Source organism: Salvelinus sp. IW2-2015, linkage group LG17 (genome assembly GCF_002910315.2).
Source record: "Salvelinus sp. IW2-2015 linkage group LG17, ASM291031v2, whole genome shotgun sequence".
In the NCBI taxonomy this organism is placed as follows: domain Eukaryota; kingdom Metazoa; phylum Chordata; class Actinopteri; order Salmoniformes; family Salmonidae; genus Salvelinus; species Salvelinus sp. IW2-2015.
In genome coordinates this window covers 34,840,028-34,860,136 of record NC_036857.1, presented here as the reverse complement: position 1 = coordinate 34,860,136, position 20,109 = coordinate 34,840,028, and the positions used below count along the sequence as shown (strand labels likewise).

Sequence of the window (20,109 nt, the reverse complement as noted above, 5' to 3'; positions counted from 1 at the left end):
CTATCGTTGTCTCTGTTTGAGAACCATACTTAGGTATCCTTTTCCCACCTGTGTTTTGTGGGTAGTTGTTTTCTGTTTTGTGTTTCAGGACTGTTTCGATTTTCGTTTCTTCACTTTGTTATTTTGTATTTAGTGTTCAGTTTTCATGAAAGCATGAACACTTACCACGATGCGTTTTGGTCTGATCCTTCCTGTTCATCAGACGAAGAAGATCGTTACACTCCCGAAACATATGGAAGAAGGTACTCTGGTCAGATGAAACTAAAATTGAGCTTTTTGGCCGTCAAGGAAAACGCTATGTCTGGCGCAAACCCAACACCCCTCATCACCCTGAGAACACCATCCCCACAGTGAAGCATGGTGGTGGCAGCATCATGCTGTGGGGATGTTTTTCATTGGCAGGGACTTGGAAACTGGTCAGAATTGAAGGAATGGTGGATGGCGCTAAATAAAGGAAAATTCTTGAGGGAAATATGTTTCAGTCTTCAAGAGATTTGAGACTGGGACGGCGGTTCACCTTCCAGCAGGACAATGACCCTAAGCATACTGCTAAAGCAACACTCGAGGGGTTTAAGGGGAAACATTTAAATGTCTTGGAATGGCCTAGTCACAGCCCAGACCTCAATCCAATTGAGAATCTGTGGTATGACTTAAAGATTGCCGTACACCAGCAGAACCCATCCAACTTGAAGGAGCTGGAGCAGTTTTGCCTTTAAGAATGGGCAAAAATTCCAGTGGCTAGATGTGCCAAGCTTATAGAGACATACCCCAAGAGACTTGCAGCTGTAATTGCTGCAAAAGGTGGCTCTACAAAGTATTTACTTTGGGGGGTGGAAAAGGTCTGGGTGTAGCTGGTGCAGAGGAGTCAGGCGCAGGACAGCAAAGATGAGTAATAAAAGTAACTTTACTCAAAATTACCAAATACATGTAGTAATACCAAGCCCACACAAAAGGACCGAAATACATAAAACAAACACGCACAAAAACCATGGGGAAAACAGAGGGTTAAATAATGAACATGTAATTGGGGAATTGAAACCAGGTGTGTAAAACAAAGACAAATCAAATGGAAAATGAAAAGTGGATGGGCGATGGCTAGAAGGCCGGTGACGTCGACCGCTAAACGCCGCCCGAACAAGGAGAGGGACCGACTTCGGCGGAAGTCGTGACAGTGTGTGAATAGTTATGCACGCTCAATTTTTAAATTATTTTGTCTTATTTCTTGCTTGTTTCATAATAAAAAATATTTTGCATCTTCAAAGTGGTAGGCATGTTGTGTAAATCAAATGATACAAACCCCCCAAAAATCTATTTTAATTCTAGGTTGTAAGGCAACAAAATAGGAAAAATGACAAGGGGGTGAATACTTTCGCAAGCCACTGTAGTATTTTATATTAAACCTACCTTACGCATCCAGTTGTTTCTCAATTTGTAACTCACCCACCCAAAATCACAATAGGACGTTTTACATTTTGTGTAATATGTGCTGGTGTCAACGGTGGGTGTAGCTGGTGCATGGAAATCAGGCGCAGGAGAGCAGAGATGAGTGAACACGAAGCACTTTACTGAGGCAAATAGTAAGACCAGAACTCAACAGCATCACCAAAACCAAATGCCCAAAACAAGTGAGGCAGCACAAAGTACCACAAACAAAGTACAAAGTACAGGCTGCCACAAAACATGCATACATAAAACCTGGCGCTAACCAGCCGGAAGCGTGCCAACCTCGACAAATAAACAATACCCCACACAGACATGGAGGGAACAGAGGGCTAAATACACATAGTAATTATGAGGAGACGTAAACCAGGTGTGCAGGAAAACAAGACAAAACAAATGGAAAATGAAAGGTGGAGCGGCGATGGCTAGAAGACCGGTGAACTCGACCGCCGAACGCCGCCCGAACAAGGAGAGAGACCGACTTCGGCGGAAGTCGTGACAYCTGGTCTAATTCCTAAAATGGAAAAGCAGAAGAATCTGTCAGTTCTCAGATAGTGATAATAATTAATATGGTGCTCTTTGATGTTCGAGGTTTGTGGCATTGATTAATACTTCAAGTCAGATGTCTTTATGTTATGTACAGTATAAAAGGCATATGCGTWGTTTATTATTTTGATTTCTTTAAAACAATGTAATTTATTGGAAATCAGGTTTTTGATGTGATTGACTAGGTGCATTCTTGTCAAATAAATACGCTTTTTTATTCTTGATTATGGATACTGCAATTAGTTCATTTGGCTTTGAATCTGCGACAGAACATGTCAAAAGTTAGTGCATTATGACAATATGAATTGAAATACATTTCACCTCATTCATATAGTTGGCAGACATTATAAAGGATTAAATATAGACCTCCACCGGCTGAAGGAGAAGAGGATGTGGTAAAATAAGGGCATGTTGCTAATATCATCTAGGTAGGTAGGTAGCTAGCTAGCGTCTTTGCAAAAAACTAGCCTAGTATTCATGGAACATTGTGAATATCTGACTGCTACTACGATAGTATTCTGTACAAGACACAAGACCAAATGCATAAATATGACAACAAATATTAGTTTAATAAAATATGGAACAGTAAATGAAAATGGGAGTGTGCAATTGGAATGCTGACTGCAGGAATGTCCACCAGAGCTGTTGCCAGAAAATAGAATGTTAATTTCTCTACCATATGCCGCCTCCAACGTCATTTTAGAGAATTTGTCAGTACGTCCAACCGGCCTCACAACCGCAGACCACAACCGCAGACCACCCTAACCACACCAGCCCAGGACCTCCACACCTGCTTCATCACCTGCGGGATCATCTAAGGGGGTGCTGAGGAGTATTTCTGTCAGTAATAAAGCCATTTTGTGGGGAAAAACTAATTCTGATTTGCTAGGCCTGGCTCCCCAGTGGGTGGGTGTATGCTCTCCTAGACCCACCCATGGCTGTGCAGTCATGTGAAATCCATAGATTATGGCCTAATTTATGTATTTAAATTGACTGATTTCCTTATGAACTGTAACTCTGTAAAATCTTWAAAAATGTTGCATGTTGCGTTTATATTTGTGTTCAGCATATATCAGTGCAAAGCAAATCCATAGATGAGAGAAAGCCCTGTGGCTTCAGACAATTGCATAACCCCATTCCCCAGCAGATTAACCTCTGTTGATAACCACACAGCCTGGTGACGTCAATGCTGCTGCAGCCATGGAAGCTCTGACTGAGATGCCTTTCGCTCTGACTGAGGAGCCCTCTCTCTCAATTCAATTCAATTCAAGGGGCTTTATTGGCATGGGAAACATATGTTAACATTGCCAAAGCAAGTGAAGTGGATAATATATATACATTACAAATGTCATTATGTATATATACAGTGTTGTAGTGATGTGCAAATGGTTAAAGTACACAAGAGAAAATAAATAAACATAAATATAGGTTGTATTTACAATGGTGATGTTCTTCACTGGTTGCCCTTTTCTTGTGGAAACAGGTCACACATCTTGCTGCTGTGATGGCACACTGTGGTATTTCACCCAGTAGATATGGGAGTTTATCAAAATCAGGTTTGTTTTCGAATTCTTTATGGATCTGTGTAATTTAAGGGAAATACAGTATGTGTCTCTAATATGGTCATACATTGGGCAGGAGGTTAGGAAGTGCAGCTCAGTTTCCACCTCATTTTGTGGGCAGTGTGCACATAGCCTGTCTTCTCTTGAGAGCCAGGTCTGCCTACGGCGGCCTTTCTCAATAGCAAGGCTATGCTCACTTCATCTGTACATAGTCAAAGCTTTCCTTAAGTTTGGGTCAGTCACAGTGGTCAGGTATTCTGCCACTGTGTACTCTCTGTTTAGGGCAAAATAGCATTCTAGTTTGCTCAGTTTTTTTGTTAATTCTTTCCAATGTGTCAAGTAATTATCTTTTTGTTTTCTCATGATTTGGTTGGGTCTAATTGTGTTGCTGTCCTGGGGCTCTGTGGTGTCTGTTTGTGTTTGTGAACTCTCTCTCTCTCTTTCTCCATTTCTACAGTATCTCTCTCTCCCTGCCTCTCAATTCAATTCAATTCAAGGGGCTTTATTGGCATGGGAAACATATGTTAACATTGCCAAAGCAAGTGAAGTAGATAATATACAAAAGTGAAATAAACAATAAAAATGAACAGTAAACATTCAACTCTCTCACCCCTGTGTTTTTTTCTTGGCCTCTCTCTATATCTCTCTTCCCCCTCTCCCCTTTCTCTTTCTACATCTGTCTATCTTATTTTTTCTCCCTCTGTTTCTGTGCTTCTCTCCCTCTCTCTCTCTCTGCAACCTACAACGTGCGTTCATGCCATTGTAAGATGTAGTGGACAGAGGCAGGCAGAAGATTAAAATAGATTTGCCATTATCCTTGCATTGTTGCTATTAATAACTCGAAAGGGAGTTCGTGGAGGGCTATTTTCTTATCAAGACGTGTGTAATCATGCATTTCAATACGAAAATTGGCAGCATTTAGGATACAGTTTGTTATTTCAACTAGTTACCTTCTCATGAACAGCACTGATATGACGTGAGGTCCCATAAGTAGGTCATGATTGAGATGATATAAAATTGTCTTTAATTTGCTTGCCCTCCCCTTTTGGTTTTAGAGGCTATATAATATTGAATTCGATTATATAATACAGGCAAATGTTTGATTGGCAATAGACTAGGCCTCTACACGCATGCACCAGACACAAGCGCACGCTCCTTCAGTCTGTTCTTCATTGTTCTGCTATTCCACCTGTAAGCAATCTGACATGAACCAAGTGGATATTATGGACACAGTATAATTTTTTTTTTAAATACACACTTTAGTCTTTGTGTAAGCCACACCGACCCGTAGTAGAATGAGTATCCCTGAATGTGGGCTTTGGAGGCGGGTTATCCGGCGATATTGTCTTTGGAGTTGAACATTGTTCTACAAACGCTCTCCCCAGTGCATGCTCTCCAACACGGACACCGCGAAGCCCTAAAGGGAAGGCTTGCTTTATTAGACTATCCCTTCTCATTCGACTACACCTTTCTAAGACTGCTATGACGTCTCGCAGGTAAGACCGGCTTTATCGAAACCAATGGAACGAACCGGGAATAGTCCTTTCACCCATTATAACAGCGTACCACGACTTATTCCGGGATATGCTGTGTTGGACTTGCAGGTTGACGTTTTGACCCATTAAAACGCACAAAYCCCACAATGGTTGCTTCAGTTTGTGGTATTGTTTTTGCTTTGTCGGCATCTTGTATTTGGTATGACACAAGTTATTGACTGTAAGTTCAGAGTTACAATAACTTTGTCATAGACAGTTAGGTTATAGGCTAGTTTACGCTTGTAAGGCTATGGGACATGACACAACTCCCGTGCGGTTGAATATAGATTGATATAAAGCGACAACTGTTCATTTGAGAACCATGAGGGTCTTATTTTCTATAGCACACTAGTTCTCTCTCTCTCTGCTGTGCAGGAAACCAGCAGGAGTTGAGCTATGATATCAAGGTCCACGGTGTGGCTTTTGCAGAATGCAAGCTCTGTATTTGTAGTTGGAATGCAACATACTTGTTCAAATGTAGGTTGAATCGACCTGGCTATTTGTTCTATTTAGAAACAATAGGATTGGCCACAAATGAATTACACTTTGGTTTGGTTACATCAGAAATACGTGTTGCATTTTTACCTCAATGTGGTGAAAACCTGTTAGAACAAACATTTGAATGATTTGTAAACCTAAAACAAGTAACCACTATTAACTATTTGGGAGGCTACTGTAGACTAGCATACATTACGGTCTTAGTTGACACGTGGTTGTTTTACAAAGTATTTCTCTATGATGTTTGAGAAACTTAATTAATTAGTCTTCACATTTAGATGTGATATTATTGTTGAACCATTAGAGCGCAGCATACTGTTTGGAATCTACAGATAGGCCTTGATTTAAATTAGGATGTTTGGTATGTTTGTTCAATGAGGTATTTCATTCACTGACTTTTTGTAATCTGAACAGGACTGGTCAATATTACACATTTACAATTAAGTTATCAACTGAAGTGTGTGTCCCTCATATCAGTAGGAAATAAGATCGTTTTCACCCAGTAAATAAGTCARTTTCAAATGTAGCCTAGTGTCAGTCTCATAAAACAATAGTAAAATAATCAGAATGGGGTTTAGGTAGGCCTATGCTATCCAGGCAGGCATAACCGCCACAAAAAAATTGTAGCTCAACCGTAAATTGTTCAATTACAACTGCAGTTTGTAATTGAGTTCAGCAAAGGCTATTGATTGCCATTTCAATCAATACATGTATCTTTATGTACTAGTTCAAACTACCATACATATTATGCTTTTCTGGTAAGTGTGTAAGTGTAATCCTACCTTTCCAGCTGTATACTGTAGTTATGTAAACACTTTTTTGACATGTAGTCTWAAGGTGGGCAGCTGCAAGTACCTGCAAGTGGAGATAAGCCTACAGTACACAAAATAACATCAACATTGACCATGTCAGCAATCTAAGAGTTGACAGTGTGCACAGACACCCCTATATGAGTACGCTCTAAATGAGAGCGATGCATCACATCAAAGTCTCCAAACGGGATTGCCACTGTAGAAGCAAAGCTGTGCGAACTAATTCATGGATGTTAGATAACAACAATGTCGTTTAGCAATGCGGTCCAAAGACACTTATTTCTGTTTCTTGAGAACAAAGGGGTGTAATTCATCCATGTGGCAGTTTGGCTTTTTAAACAGCTTGCATTAATACTGCCTGGATCTGGCGTTAGTCTCTGTGCATCACAACGGACTTGTTGTGAAATAAACATCTTGGCTCGTTCCCCGAGAACTTTCTAACATGTCTTTTTAGGTTCTCAGTGAGTTTGTGTCGAGCCTTTACTATGGACAAACGATAGCCTACACGTAGTTTCATGCTTGGGAGACATTATGATAATATGACGTTGGTAGGCGAAACAGTAGTAGTATTGAATTGGAGTTTGTTGATTATAGGGTTGTCACGATACCAGTATCACAATACTATGAAACTTTTATTTTCCATGGCAACGAAAGGAGAACATAAAGCAGTCCAATTGCTTTAGTCCTTAATAGCTTGGCAAATAAGAAAATGTGACACTCAATCAATTAAGTGTGCTTCATGTTTTGTTTTCTGAGTATCACAATGCTGGTATCGTGACAACCTAGTTGGTTAGTGGGTGTTTTTTTCCATCCTTTGTCATCTGTTCTGTTTAGTCTGTGGTTCAGTACTTCCTGCTCCTGTGAGCCACAGGGGAACAGTTTCTGACACTTTCATCTGAACAATAGTCTGGGTGCCATCTTGGAAAGACRSTCTGCTTCTGAATTTACCGTTTAGCAGTCGTACATTTGAGTCCGTCAGTTTCTACTTCAGATCAACCAATAATTAATAGTTAGTGCGTTTTGCCTTTTATCATCAAATGCAAAGTACTTCATAYCTATTAGTGACAGTTCAATGAAGGGCGTCGTTTTGAGTAAGGCGCTTGCAAAACGTTCTAAAATCGGTGCTGTACATAATGCTGCTCCGGAGTGATTTATTCTCTGCACCAAAATTCACAACATTTCGACAACCGTGTGTTCATCATTCAGTAACACATTACTGGAGGTTGGCTTGCACATTGCCACAATAACACTGTAATAAGCTTGACATGATGCCTATCACAATGGAGTTGCATGTGTCATACCAATTTTACATTGTTAGCTAAAGCAGGAGTTCTCATAACCTATAACGTTTCACCATCCTGGTGAAGTTCAAATAAAACGGTTCTCTTTTGGCTCTTTTGTTTGTGGAACGAGCCTCGTCTTTCACTGAAACTGATTGAAACTGTGGAAAACAGTGAGTCATACGGGGTCGATAAGCACTCAGGAAAACAACAGGCCAATGTGGAGATGTAAGATAGCCCATCCAAAATGTCCAGGAATTCACAATAAGAGCTGTTAAAGCCATACTATAATTACCAATCCAATCAAATCCTTTCATCTTCCCTCCAGCTGTGTTTGATTTAGGTTATCCCATTTTTGATATCATTTCCAGCACCTGTTTGATGCATAACCACAGCACTCTCAAATGTATCCGCCAGTTTGTCATTTTGTTGGTTGGTTTGCTCTAGGATATTTTGGGATTTATGAAATATGTTTCTTCTGTTATTTGAAGCTGTATGATTCATAAACTAAGGCTATTTTTTTTTTACTTCTTGGACTTTCCACATGGGTGTGTGTGGAGATAAAGGCAACACGTTTAGATCAAAGTTACTGCTACTGACTAATGAATATGTCACGCCCTGACCATAGATTGCTTTGTATGTTTCTATGTTTTGTTTGGTCATGTGGGTGTGATGTGGGTGGGCATTCTATGTTGTATGTCTACGTTGTCTGTTTCTATGTGTTTGGCCTAGTATGGTTCTCAATCAGAGGCAGGTGTCAGTCGTTGTCTCTGATTGGGAGCCATATTTAGGTAGCCTGTTTTTCATTGGGTTTTGTGGGTGATTGTATTTTCTGTTCTGGTTTTTGTTTTCACCGTCCAGGAGTGTTCGTTTGTCGTTGTATTGTTTTTGTTCAGTGTTCATTTTTGCGTATTATACAATATGGACACTTACCACGCTGCGCATTGGTCCTCCTCTTCTCATTCCAACGACGAGCGTTACAGAATAACCGATCCCATTTAAAGGGGTAGCTCACAAGCTTGAAGTATGAAAATGTCTGATAAACTTTGATTTGGGTTAACTATCCCTTTAAATGTGCACATTTCTGGCTTCATAATATTTCACCAATTTAAACTACCATAACATGCATTTTAGCTACCAGTTGCATAAAGTCACATTTTGAAGAGGATATAGCTGTCCAAGCTTTATCAGTTTTTCATACCTGCTTTCTTCTAAATTATGATTGATCAACATCTTGCTTCAAAAAAATAGCATTGATAATGCTAATTGTTCTTATGTTATCCAAGGTTCGGGAAGTTAGGTTTTTCCATCATCAAATGAATCAAGATAGCGCAACACTCTCAAAATGGGTTACATATCACAGACAATGTGTAATGGTCAGGTTATATTAAACCGCCAATGCTACACTCCTTGTCTGGCCACAGTTGAACCTGTAGCTCCATGTAACCAGAGTAGCACGGCTTGCTCTCTCTTCAAACGGTGTGCATAGCCTATGCTCATGCAATTTAAATGGATTGCCCATTAAGTCTAAAAGCCCTCTTACCCAGATGTTCAATATCATTGCACACAAAAAGGCAGAATAGTTAGCCATCCCCTCAAAACAGAGGGGGCTAGTCCATATGCATACATTCATATACGCATTTCATGTGCAACTTGAAAGCGCTAAGTTAGCTGCTAACCGCTAGCTGACTACATAGCGATGTGGGGCATCTAGCCGCTGAGGGTGGGTTTGCACTGCAGGTAAATACCGCAGGATCATCAGCTGTTCAAAAAATACCAGTAACATGACCAAAATCCACTCCCCGGGGCTTGTCTGTGACCGATATAGCCCTTACGGAGCTTTAATGCAGCGTTGGGGGCACTAAGTATATCACCTTTTTGTCACCAGGCCTAGCCAGTGCTTTAAATAGCCCAGGCTGTACTGATCTTGAGACATTATGTAAGAGGATAGAGAGCCGGTGTGCTGTATGCACATGGGGCCTCTGTTTCCCCTGTCTGTCTGTGCAAGCTAGCACTGTGCTCTGTGCTCTGTTCGCCCGCTGAGCCATGGCTTTTTGACTGTGTTGCTCTCCCTTCCATCTGTCGCTCTACAGTTTGCTCTCACCCTCTCTGTATGTCTCTATGTCTTATACCAGTCTCTCATTGACAGTTTCGCATCAGGCACATTGAGAAACACTGGTTCTGGCGCAGTGACTCTGGATTTTGTGCTCAAAACTATTCTCTCTCTCTCGCTCTCTCTTTCGGCCAGTGCTCCATGCCTGATACGGGGAATTGAAGGGCCTGGTAGTTGTCAAAGGAAATTCTGGGAAAGCCCTGCGTCACTCCTGCGGTCGTGTTCTGTGAGGATATAAAGAGAGATGAGGATGATATTTGTAGCACGAGGACACCACAGAAAGGGCCTACTTCAGGTACTTGTTGAATTCATAGTACAGTAAGTCAAGTGGTCTTAATATGTTAAATGTGTTCATAAACTAAATGACAAACACGGGTCTCCATTTTGGTGGGGCACATCTGTTCAAGCTGATCTATTTGCAAAAGGGATTTCTCAGTGAGAGATGTGGCTAGCATGGACACTACCAGTTAATCATTAAACTCTGCACAAAGAAAAAGAGAAAAGGCAAACACATTGGCCCCAGACTTACACAATAACCAGACAATTCAAAGTTTGACAAAAAAATCCCATTCTGGTGTCCATTCTTACCACATCACATTGGTGTATTGTTTTTTAACTGAATACCATAGTAACACTTTACCTAAAATATCCAGGTATAATTCCTTGTAACTTGTTATAAGCATGAATGAGCCTTTGCAATGTCTTAGAACAATGCTTATAATATGTTATGTCTCTCCATGCGCCAATGAAAGGCCATAGAGGAGCCTGCAGGCTTCATGTCTTGTCACGTTCYTTGTAAGGAGGAGACCAAGGCACAGTGCGATATGCATACATTCTTCTTTTAATGAAGAAAAACCACTAAACAAAGTAACAAAATGAACGTGAAGCTATATAAAAACGAGTGCTGACAGGCAACTACACATAGACAAGAACCCACGAAACCAAAAGGGAAAATGGCAACCTAAATAGGATCCCCAATCAGAGACAACGATAAACAGCTGCCTCTGATTGGGAACCAATTCAGGCCACCATAGACCTACAATATCCCTAGACTTACAAACACCCCTAGACATACAAAAACCCTAGACAATACAAAAACAAGCATACCCACCCACGTCACACCCTGACCTGACCAAAATAATAAAGAAAACATAGATAACTAAGGTCAGGGCGTGACTTGTCTTGAGGGTGTACTTGTTAACCATTAGCGTCTTCATGGCAGATTGAATAGGACCCCTGGGACTGGATCAGGCATAAGCAGGAAGCTTACGAGGGGAAACTCTTAATAAGCTGGCCTGGCCTCATGGTTTCACATCTGGGCACATGCTGCTAGTGACATGAGCTTTCTGGGATAAAGTCTGCTAGTTTCTTCACTTCAGTGTGACTTATATACTTAATGTACAGTATCTTCTTTACATTTGGACAAGTAAATGGCATAGCTGAGCATTGAAAGCTGAGGGTATCTTTATGTTAGAATTTAAAACGTTTGGTTTTGTCCAGGTCATGTTTGTCTTTGCTCATCCACCATGTCTTGGTTGACATGCAGTAGCAATTGCTTATTCCTTTCAAACTTATATAGTCATGTATCTTGCAATGCTGAAAGAGAATGCAAAAGAGAGTACAATCATTGGCATGTCTAATTTCAGGCATTAATCATGTACCTGATCGGATTCATTTCGAGATCATTTCGAAATAGTTTCCATTTGTTTCACTGTTCCCTATTTCAGATATCATTTTTGTGATGAAATTGCATTTAATACTGTGTTGCAATGTAATACTTTTTTCCCCCATCAGCATCATTCGGAAATGCCGGAACTAAGGTGTTGAACCTAACTCATGTAGGCCAGCTACTATCGGCTACTATATCCAATAGTACTTTATGTACAACATTATCTCCCACATAACAGCAACATAAACTCCAATATGCTACTAGAGAACATACAGAGAGACCTAGCATAGTTTTCTATGTTGTACATCCTTACTAGGCTCGGTGGTCAGTAATGTCCTACTGCGCATGTAGACTGGGCCTTTCTGTCGGCCTTGCTTTGGGACCTGGCAACCACTATCCTTCAAGGAAGGAAGGCAAATCTAATCAAATCTAATTTTATTTGTCACATACACATGGTTAGCAGATGTTAATGCGAGTGTAGCGAAATGCTTGTGCTTCTAGTTCCGACAATGCAGTAATAACCAACGAGTAATCTAACCTAACAATTCCACAAGTACTACCTTATACACACAAGTGTAAAGGGATAAAGAATATGTACATAAAGATATAGTAGGAGTTGGAGTCTTTGGTTGGCATGTCGACGGTGCCGCATCATGTACGTCCCGAGGGACAGCCTGATAGCCGCTCCGAAGCCGATAGGAGCGCCTGTCTCGTGCTATCAGGGCCGCTCGCACTCATCCAAATCCCAGATTAAACGCCCCCGCCTCTCTCGCTCCAACCCACAGCGGCAGCACTCCTACAAGTCCCTGCCCTTCCCCCTCGTTCCTCCCTCCCTCCCTTCACCTCCTTGTGTAACCGTGTAGGGGCTGGATTACTAAACTCTGGGGGAACTGAACCAGGGGGCTCTGACCAGCTCCAATCAGAATGGTGAGGTAGGGGAAAAAACCTTCCTGGCATTAAAATGTATTTTTTTTCACCCACATGCATTGGGTCTTACCAGTAAATTGCTGTTGTTGTGTTTCTCGTGCAACGCACTAGGTCAAGTTAGTGTCACGCTTCAATGGTTGATAGTTCATGAATTTGTGTGCATTTTGGAGGATCTGGCTGGAGTGGACTGGGTAGTGCTGGGTGGGTGTGCTTGTGGGCGGACATTTGGTGTTAGGGATTCTTGAGGGGATTGACCCTGCTGAACTGCCAAGTGTGTGGGTACAGACCTGGGCAGTGTGATCCCTCCCAGGCCAGGGAGAGAGAGAGAAAGAGGGGGAAGGATTATGTGCAGTAATTGGTGAGCAGTGCTATTTGTTCCATTGAGGGGGTCAGGGGTCGAACAGGGGGTGACCTCCTGTCTGATCTTCATTAGCAGGCAGGCAGGTGTGTGTCTGTGTGTGCACGTGTGTGCGTGCGTGCATTTGTTTGTTAGTGTGTGTTTAGTGTTGAGGTGAGGGTTGCAGACCAGACAGACTAGAACCCAAAAACAGAAAGTGATACTGACTGCTCTCTGTTGTCCTTTGACCTGCATCCGGCACAACGGTATTTTGATTGTGTTTAAGTGTCGGACACTTTGTCGGGTGTTTGTTCCAATTTCAAAGCAAACAAAACACTTTGAACATTGTTGCATGTGTAGTGCTAATATACGATTCACTAAAACTGTTGTATAAGCTGTGCATAAAAGATGCAAGTCATTTTGTTCGCCGGTTGTTATTATAGAACAATGGTGAACAGTTTCAAAGACTGAATGGTCTGAGTGGGCTGCCATTGTTTCATCAGATGACATGAGTGAAAGCAGTGCTGGTGTGGCTTAAAAAAACAGCTTGTCTGGGATTACAATAGTAACACATGGCATTCTTTTCCGATTGGTAGAGAAATGTTTTTTCCATGGCCCGTGAAAACAACAATATTAAATCTAATCTGCACCCTAGTCAACAACCCAAGGTCTACAGTAGTCTACGGGACCCCGGTCAACACAACATTAAAACGCATGAGACTGTGTATTCAAGATGGCAGGACCACAGAATGCCATATATGTCCATAGAACGTTGCTCATAACCATAGCGCAAGTAACAACTGGTGGCAGCGGTGGCGTTTGGAGGATATACAGTGAGCTCCAAAAGTAATGGGACAGTGGCAATTGTTTTGTTGCACTTTGGATATTAAATGATACAATGACTGAGGTTAAGGTGCAGACTGTCAGCTTTAATTGGAGGATATTTTCATCCATATCGGGTTAACCTATTAGAAATTACAGCACTTTTTGTACATAACCCCCCCATTTTAGGGGACCAAAATTATTGGGCCAAATTCACTTATGTGTATTAAAGTAGTAAAAAGTTAGGTATTTGGTCCCATATTCATAGCACACAATGACTACATTAAGCTTGTGACAAATTTGTTGGACGCATCTGCTGTTTGTTTTGGCTGTGGTTCAGATTATTTTGTGCCCAATAGAAATGAATAGTAAATAATGTATTGTGTCATTGTCACAAGTCGGTGCCTCTCCTTGTTCGGGTGGCGTTCGGCGGTCGGCGTCACCGGTCTTCTAGCCATCGCCGATCCACTTTTCATTTTCCATTTGTTTTGTCTTGTTTTCCTACACACCTGGTTTTCATTTCCCTCATTAATTGTTGTGTATTTAACCCTCTGTTCCCCCCATGTCTTTGTGTGGAAATGTTTGTTGTAAGTGCTTGTGCACATGTTTACTGGTGCGCGTCGGGTTTTGTACCCATGTTGGTTATTTCTGTATGCCGTTGGTTTTGCAATTAAACTGCTCCGGCTATTACTTAGTTCTGCTCTCCTGCGTCTGACTTCCTTGCCACCAGTTACGCACCCCTTACAGTCATTTTGGAGTCACCTTTATTGTAAATAAGAATATAATATGTTCCTAAACACTTTTACATGAATGTAGATGCTACCATGATTACGAAAAATCCTGAATGAATAGTAAATAATGATGAGTGAGAAAGTTAGACGCACAAGAAGAATTTTGTCCACAAATGTACCCACATTTCTATTATACCGTAACAGTCAAAAGTTTGCACACACCTACTCATTCAAGGGTTTTCTTTATTTTTACTATTTACTACATTGTAGAATAATAGTGAAGACATCAAAACTATGAAATAACACACATGGACTCATGTAGTAACCAAAAAAGTGTTAAACAAATATTTTAAACAAATATATATTTTATATTCTTCAAAGTAGCCACCCTTTGCCTTGATGACAACTTTGCACACTCTTGGCATTCTCTCAACCAGCTTCATGAGGTAGTCACCTGGAATGCATCTCAATTAACAGGTGTGCTTTGTTAATTTATTTGTGGAATTTCTTCTTAATGCGTTTGGGCCAATGGGTTGTGTTGTGACAAGGTAGGGGTAGTATACAGATGATAGCCCTATTTGGTAAAAGACCAAGTCCATATTATGGCAAGAACAGCTCAAATAAGCAAAGAGAAATGACAGTCCATCATTACTTTAAGATTGCCCACCCTAATCACACCCTGACCTAACCAAATAGAGAATTAAAAGGATCTCTAAGGTCAGGGCGTGACACTCCTGTTATTATTTAGGATGTGTGTAAAAGCTCCTGTTATTATTTAGGAAGTGTGTAAAAGCTCCTGTTATTATTTAGGATGTGTGTAAAAGCTCCTGTTATTATTTAGGATGTGTGTAAAAACTCTGTGTAAGCTATCGACATTTAAGTAATTTTTCAGTAACAATTGCTTGTTTTTCATTTCGTTAAATTAATCTTATACTACACTTACCCTAATATAATGAAAGCTGGTTCAACAGCAATGCATCTGGTGTCTTTCTTATCCTGGCCATGAATTAGCCAAGGAGTCAATCCATATCAATCAATCAATCAAATGTATTTATAAAGCCCTTCTTACATCAGCTGATGTCACAAAGTGCTGTACAGAAACCCAGCCTAAAATCCCAAACAGCAAGCAATGCAGGTGTAGAAGCACGGTGGCTACGAAAGATTCCCTAGAAAGGCCAGAACCTAGGAAGAAACCTAGAGAGGAACCAGGCGCTGAGGGGTGGCCAGTCCTCTTCTGACTGTGCCGGGTGGAGATTATAACAGAACATGGCCAAAATGTTCATAGATGACCAACAGGGTAAAATAATAATAATCACAGTGGTTCTAGAGGGTGCAACAGGTCAGCACCTCAGGAGTAAATGTCAGTTGGCTTTTCAGAGCCAATCATTCAGAGTATCTCTAGATAGTTGAAAACAGCAGGTCTGGGACAGGTCAGAGTTCCATAGCCGTAGGCAGAACAGTTGAAACTGGAGCAGCAGCACGACCAGGTGGACTGGGGACAGCAAGGAGTCATCAGGCCAGGTAGTCCTGAAGCATGGTCCTAGGGCTCAGGTCCTCCAAGAGAAAGAAAGAAAGAGAGATAGAGAAAAAGTTAATTAGAGAGAGCATACTTAAATTCACACAGGACACCGGATAAGACAGGAGAAATACTCCAGATATAACAGACTGACCCCCCGACACATAAACTACTGCAGCATAAATACTGGAGACTGAGACAGGAGGGGTCGGGAGACACGGTGGCCCCGTCCGATGATACCCCCGGGCTGGGCCAAACAGGCAGGATATAACCCCACCCACTTTGCCAAAGCACAGCCCCCACACCACAAGAGGGATATCTTCAACCTCCAATTTACCATCCTGAGCCCACGAAGATCTCCCCCACGGCACGAACCCAAGGGGGGGGGGCGCCAACCCGGACGGGAAGATCACGTTAGTGACTCAACCCACTCAAGAGACCCACCCCTCCTAGGGACGGCATGGAAGACCACCAGTAAGCCAGTGACTCAGCCCCTGTAATAGGGTTTGAGGCAGAGAATCCCAGTGGAGAGAGGGGAACCGGCCAGGCAGAGACAGCAAGTGCGGTTTGTTGCTCCAGTGCCTTTCCGTTCACCTTCACACTCCTGGGCCAGACTACACTCAATCATAGGACCTACTGAAGAGATGAGTCTTCAATAAAGACTTAAAGGTCGAGACCAAGTCTGTGTCTCTCACATGGATCGGCAGACCATTCCATAAAAATGGAGCTCTATAGGAGAAAGCCCTGCCTCCAGCTGTTTGCTTAGAAATTCTAGGGATAGTAAGGAGGCCTGTGTCTTGTGACCATAGCGTACGTGTAGGTATGTAGGACCAAATGTAGGTATGTAGGACCAAATCGGAAAGATAGGTAGGAGCAGCCTATGTAATGTTTTTAGGTTAGCAGTAAAACCTTGAAATCAGCCCTAGCCTTAACAGGAAGCCACTGTAGAGAGGCTAGCATTGGGGTAATATGATCAAACTTTTTGGTTCCATTCAAGATTCTAGCAGCCGTGTTTACCACTAACTGAAGTTTATTTAGTGCTTTAGCGTTTCTAAATGGTCTACTCGTGATGCTTTTGCCAACATGATTTTGCATTATTCACAATTCACATAGGCCTACCTGCAATGCATACTCCATTTGGCTTGTATCCATCCTCATTTCCAAAGAGCACCTCTTGTCCGGTTACCAAAGACGCGCTCCTCCAAACATTGGCTATTCAAAATGCTCAGTCCCTTAACGCCATGTCAACAGTAGGCCTGGGCTATACAGTGTCTTGCTTAATGAGAACGTGCCTCACACATACAATACAATTTACGGAAGCKAAGTATTTTTTATTTAAGAAGTGCTGACTGTCAACAATCCAAACATATTGAGCAAACACTGCATGTATTTTTTTTTTACTGTTGCTATCGCTTGGGGGTTGATGACAATACAAAACAAAGACCGTCAATAACCAATGGAACTTGAGACAAACGTATGCAGTATTAAGCCATGAAACTCCTTGATTGGCCAGTGAGTGGCCAAGCCCTCGTCACACCTACGACTTGTTTATTCATCAAAACCTAGCCCGTTCACACTACCACCAGCTATTGTGCTCATAATAATGGTAAGATTTACCATGGCGTTAGGTTTGTTAAAGTAGAGCCCAATGTATTGTACTGGTGGCAGCTGTGTAGATGTAATTCCTCTTATCTCCTGACGGACTGTTTTTGAATCAGGTGGATCCTGCAGTGACCCCTATTCTACAATACATCAGGCGTGTTTCTGGATCTCTACACATACAAAAAAAATCTACTTTGGCAAATGTTCCTTTCATTGCTGTATATCCCAGTCTATTGTTAATGACAGAGCATGGGCCTTTGATGATGCAGAGCCTTGTTCAATTCCCCCCCTGTCATGTATTTGTGTCTAATCCCTTGTTGAATGCCAGTTGTAATCTGTTACAATTTGCTGCTGCTGTTTGAAAAGTTCCTCGGTAATCTCCTGGGCTTGGAATGAGAAATAAGCCTGGTACCCGGCTGGATAAGGGGGTCAGGTGCAATCTGGGCCAGTGTCGCTCCCCAGATGTCTGAGGCTTTGCGTGGCTTTGGCCCTGTCTGTTCCCTCTTCCATCAGCTCCACTACTGTCTACTGTTGTCTTCTCTTGCTCTCTCTCTTTCTCTGTTTCTCCCTCTCTCTCACGTCAATCTGCTTTGTGAATGACGAGCCGCCACTATAGCCTGATTCATCCTGATCTGAGTGTCATTGCACCGGAGGTCCGGAGCGAAGGCACAGGACAACATCCCGCCATTCCAAGGACTTAGTTTACTCTGTTGACATTGTCGGGGACTTTATCAATTTAGATGTTTGCCCAGCAGTTGAGCTCAAGCTCCCCAAGAGTCCGGTTAAATTGGATCCACAGTTTTGCCATCAAACAGAAATATGAAAGGATGTGCGTTTCACGGCTGCTTGAAGGCTGTACGAAAGTCTCACAAGGCTTGTAAGTAGATCTAGTGTTAACATGCCTGTTGATCTCCTTAGTTTATTAATAGTAATTTTAAGATGAAAAAAAAACATGCTATTTTTTTCTGTCACTGGTCATGGGTTTTTCTCCTAAATATAAACATGAGCAGCTCCCGCTCAGCCCAGTCTAAGATCTTCTCTGTCCTGGAACCCCAATGGTGGAATCAGCTTCACCCTGAAACTAGGACAGCAGAGTCCCTGCCCATCTACACAAAAACATTTGAAACCCCTCTTCGTATATAATCCCACAGCAACCCCTCACCCCTTCCCTTGCCTTTTGTGAACGAGCACTTGACTTTTTTCTCCTCTGTCAGCACTGACTGCTGATACCTAGTAAAAATATACTGTAAGTCTCTCTGGATAAGAGTGTCTGCTAAATGACTAAAATGTACATGAAAATACCCAAATACTCACTTTTGTGCCTTGGCATAGAGGCCTGATCTGGCAAAGATTGTGTGTGTGGAGTTTAATAAAAGGGTATCTTATTGTTGCATTTACTGCATTTATCGCTGTCCATGATTCTTTGTGAAGCCTGGTGGAAGCGATATTTTGCTGTGGAAATGCATGTGCTATGTGACTCACTGATTCTATCAATGTCAGTGTCAAAAAGTATAATTTTCCCCCCGAACCAAATTCCCCACTTATCTCTGATATTTCCTCAAAAGAAAGAATCCCCTACAGTGTTGGAAACAGTGAATTGGAAACAGCAGTGGTGGTCGGTGCCGATTAGAAAGAACAAGAATTGTTTTATGAGCAGGACCTTTTACAGCATGATATGAGCTCATTGTAACATCGATAGGTTTAGGCTACTACATGATTCTGACATATTCCCTATACCCATCACAACCTAGCCTAAGAATGAAAGTTGACAAGATAGTTGCGCAGGTCGAGTAATCAAGGTGACAGACAGTGAGACATTCAATTCCGCCTTGCACACTCTTGCCTGCATCTAGCGTGTTATCATTAGTCCGAACAGTTGCAAACGAGAGTTTCTGTTGGACAAATTCAGGTACGTTTGTCCTCGTATCGTTCTGTTTGCTTCCGTTTAAGAAACGTTTTAACAGAATCGGCAGAATGAATACACCCCTGATCACCCGCAAACACTTTCATAGCGGGGGAGGGGGGGGGGGGTGGAGTTAGGACGATTCTAAGGGCCTGTGACTGACAGGGGCCCTAAAAAATTATTAGAACATTAGGTTAAATATTAAATTATTAACCTGTCATCATTAATATAATATTTTATTTACAATGTACTAATAAAACGAAGGAGAAAAAAAGTCTTGTTTTTGGCAAAAAGTAAACATCCAGCCTCTGTATTTCCCATGCCCCCCCTATTTACATGAAATGGTTCGGTCCTGCCCCCAAACCAGGCGCGAACGGTACTTGAATTGCGAGTGAGGAGTGCCGGTGGAGCATCATGTCTCAGCTTCCTAAAGAAAAATCTGTCTTCCAAAAACGAAAAGAAAGAAAAGAAAGACAGGAGAGAGAAAAGAATGGCCGTATGTCAGTATGTCACCCAATTTTAAACAGAGGAAGGTGGGTGTAGTCCGTGAGTGGTGGAAATTAACCTGTTAGCTTAGTCCATAGTGAAATAGGCTACTTTTGCTCCCCTAACATTAGTTACATAAAACATTTTGTGAAGATATTTCGCTCCCTTTTAGCCGACATTTAATCAATGCAGGCAAACTTTTAGCAAGCTAATACTAAATCAGTTGTCCCTGCCCCTGCCTGGTGCCAGGCCCAACTGATGCAGCTTCAGGCTCAGCCCTGTCTCCCCATCCCCATACCCCTGAACCAGCCCTACTCCCAACTGAAGAAG

At 41.9% G+C, this 20,109-nt stretch overlaps 1 protein-coding gene and 1 long non-coding RNA gene across 5 annotated transcripts in view; one reads left to right on the top strand and one right to left on the bottom strand.

The window, feature by feature from the left end:
* Positions 1 to 1,543: 1,543 nt before the first annotated feature.
* On the bottom strand, positions 1,544 to 6,437 carry LOC139029067 (uncharacterized). Its single transcript, XR_011481336.1, has 2 exons — positions 6,364 to 6,437; positions 1,544 to 1,954 (listed from the first exon to the last, which is right to left on the bottom strand). It is a non-coding gene; the product is annotated as an uncharacterized lncRNA (long non-coding RNA).
* The window catches only part of LOC111976610 (tyrosine-protein phosphatase non-receptor type 11), a 63,611-nt gene continuing 48,202 nt past the window's right edge, over positions 4,701 to 20,109 (top strand). For all 4 annotated transcript variants that reach the window (XM_024005575.2, XM_024005572.2, XM_024005574.2 and 1 more), the window contains exon 1: positions 4,701 to 5,044. In XM_024005575.2, the coding sequence (XP_023861343.1) occupies positions 5,031 to 5,044 (14 nt within the window). In that variant the 5' untranslated portion in view covers positions 4,701 to 5,030. The remainder of the gene's footprint in view (positions 5,045 to 20,109) is intronic.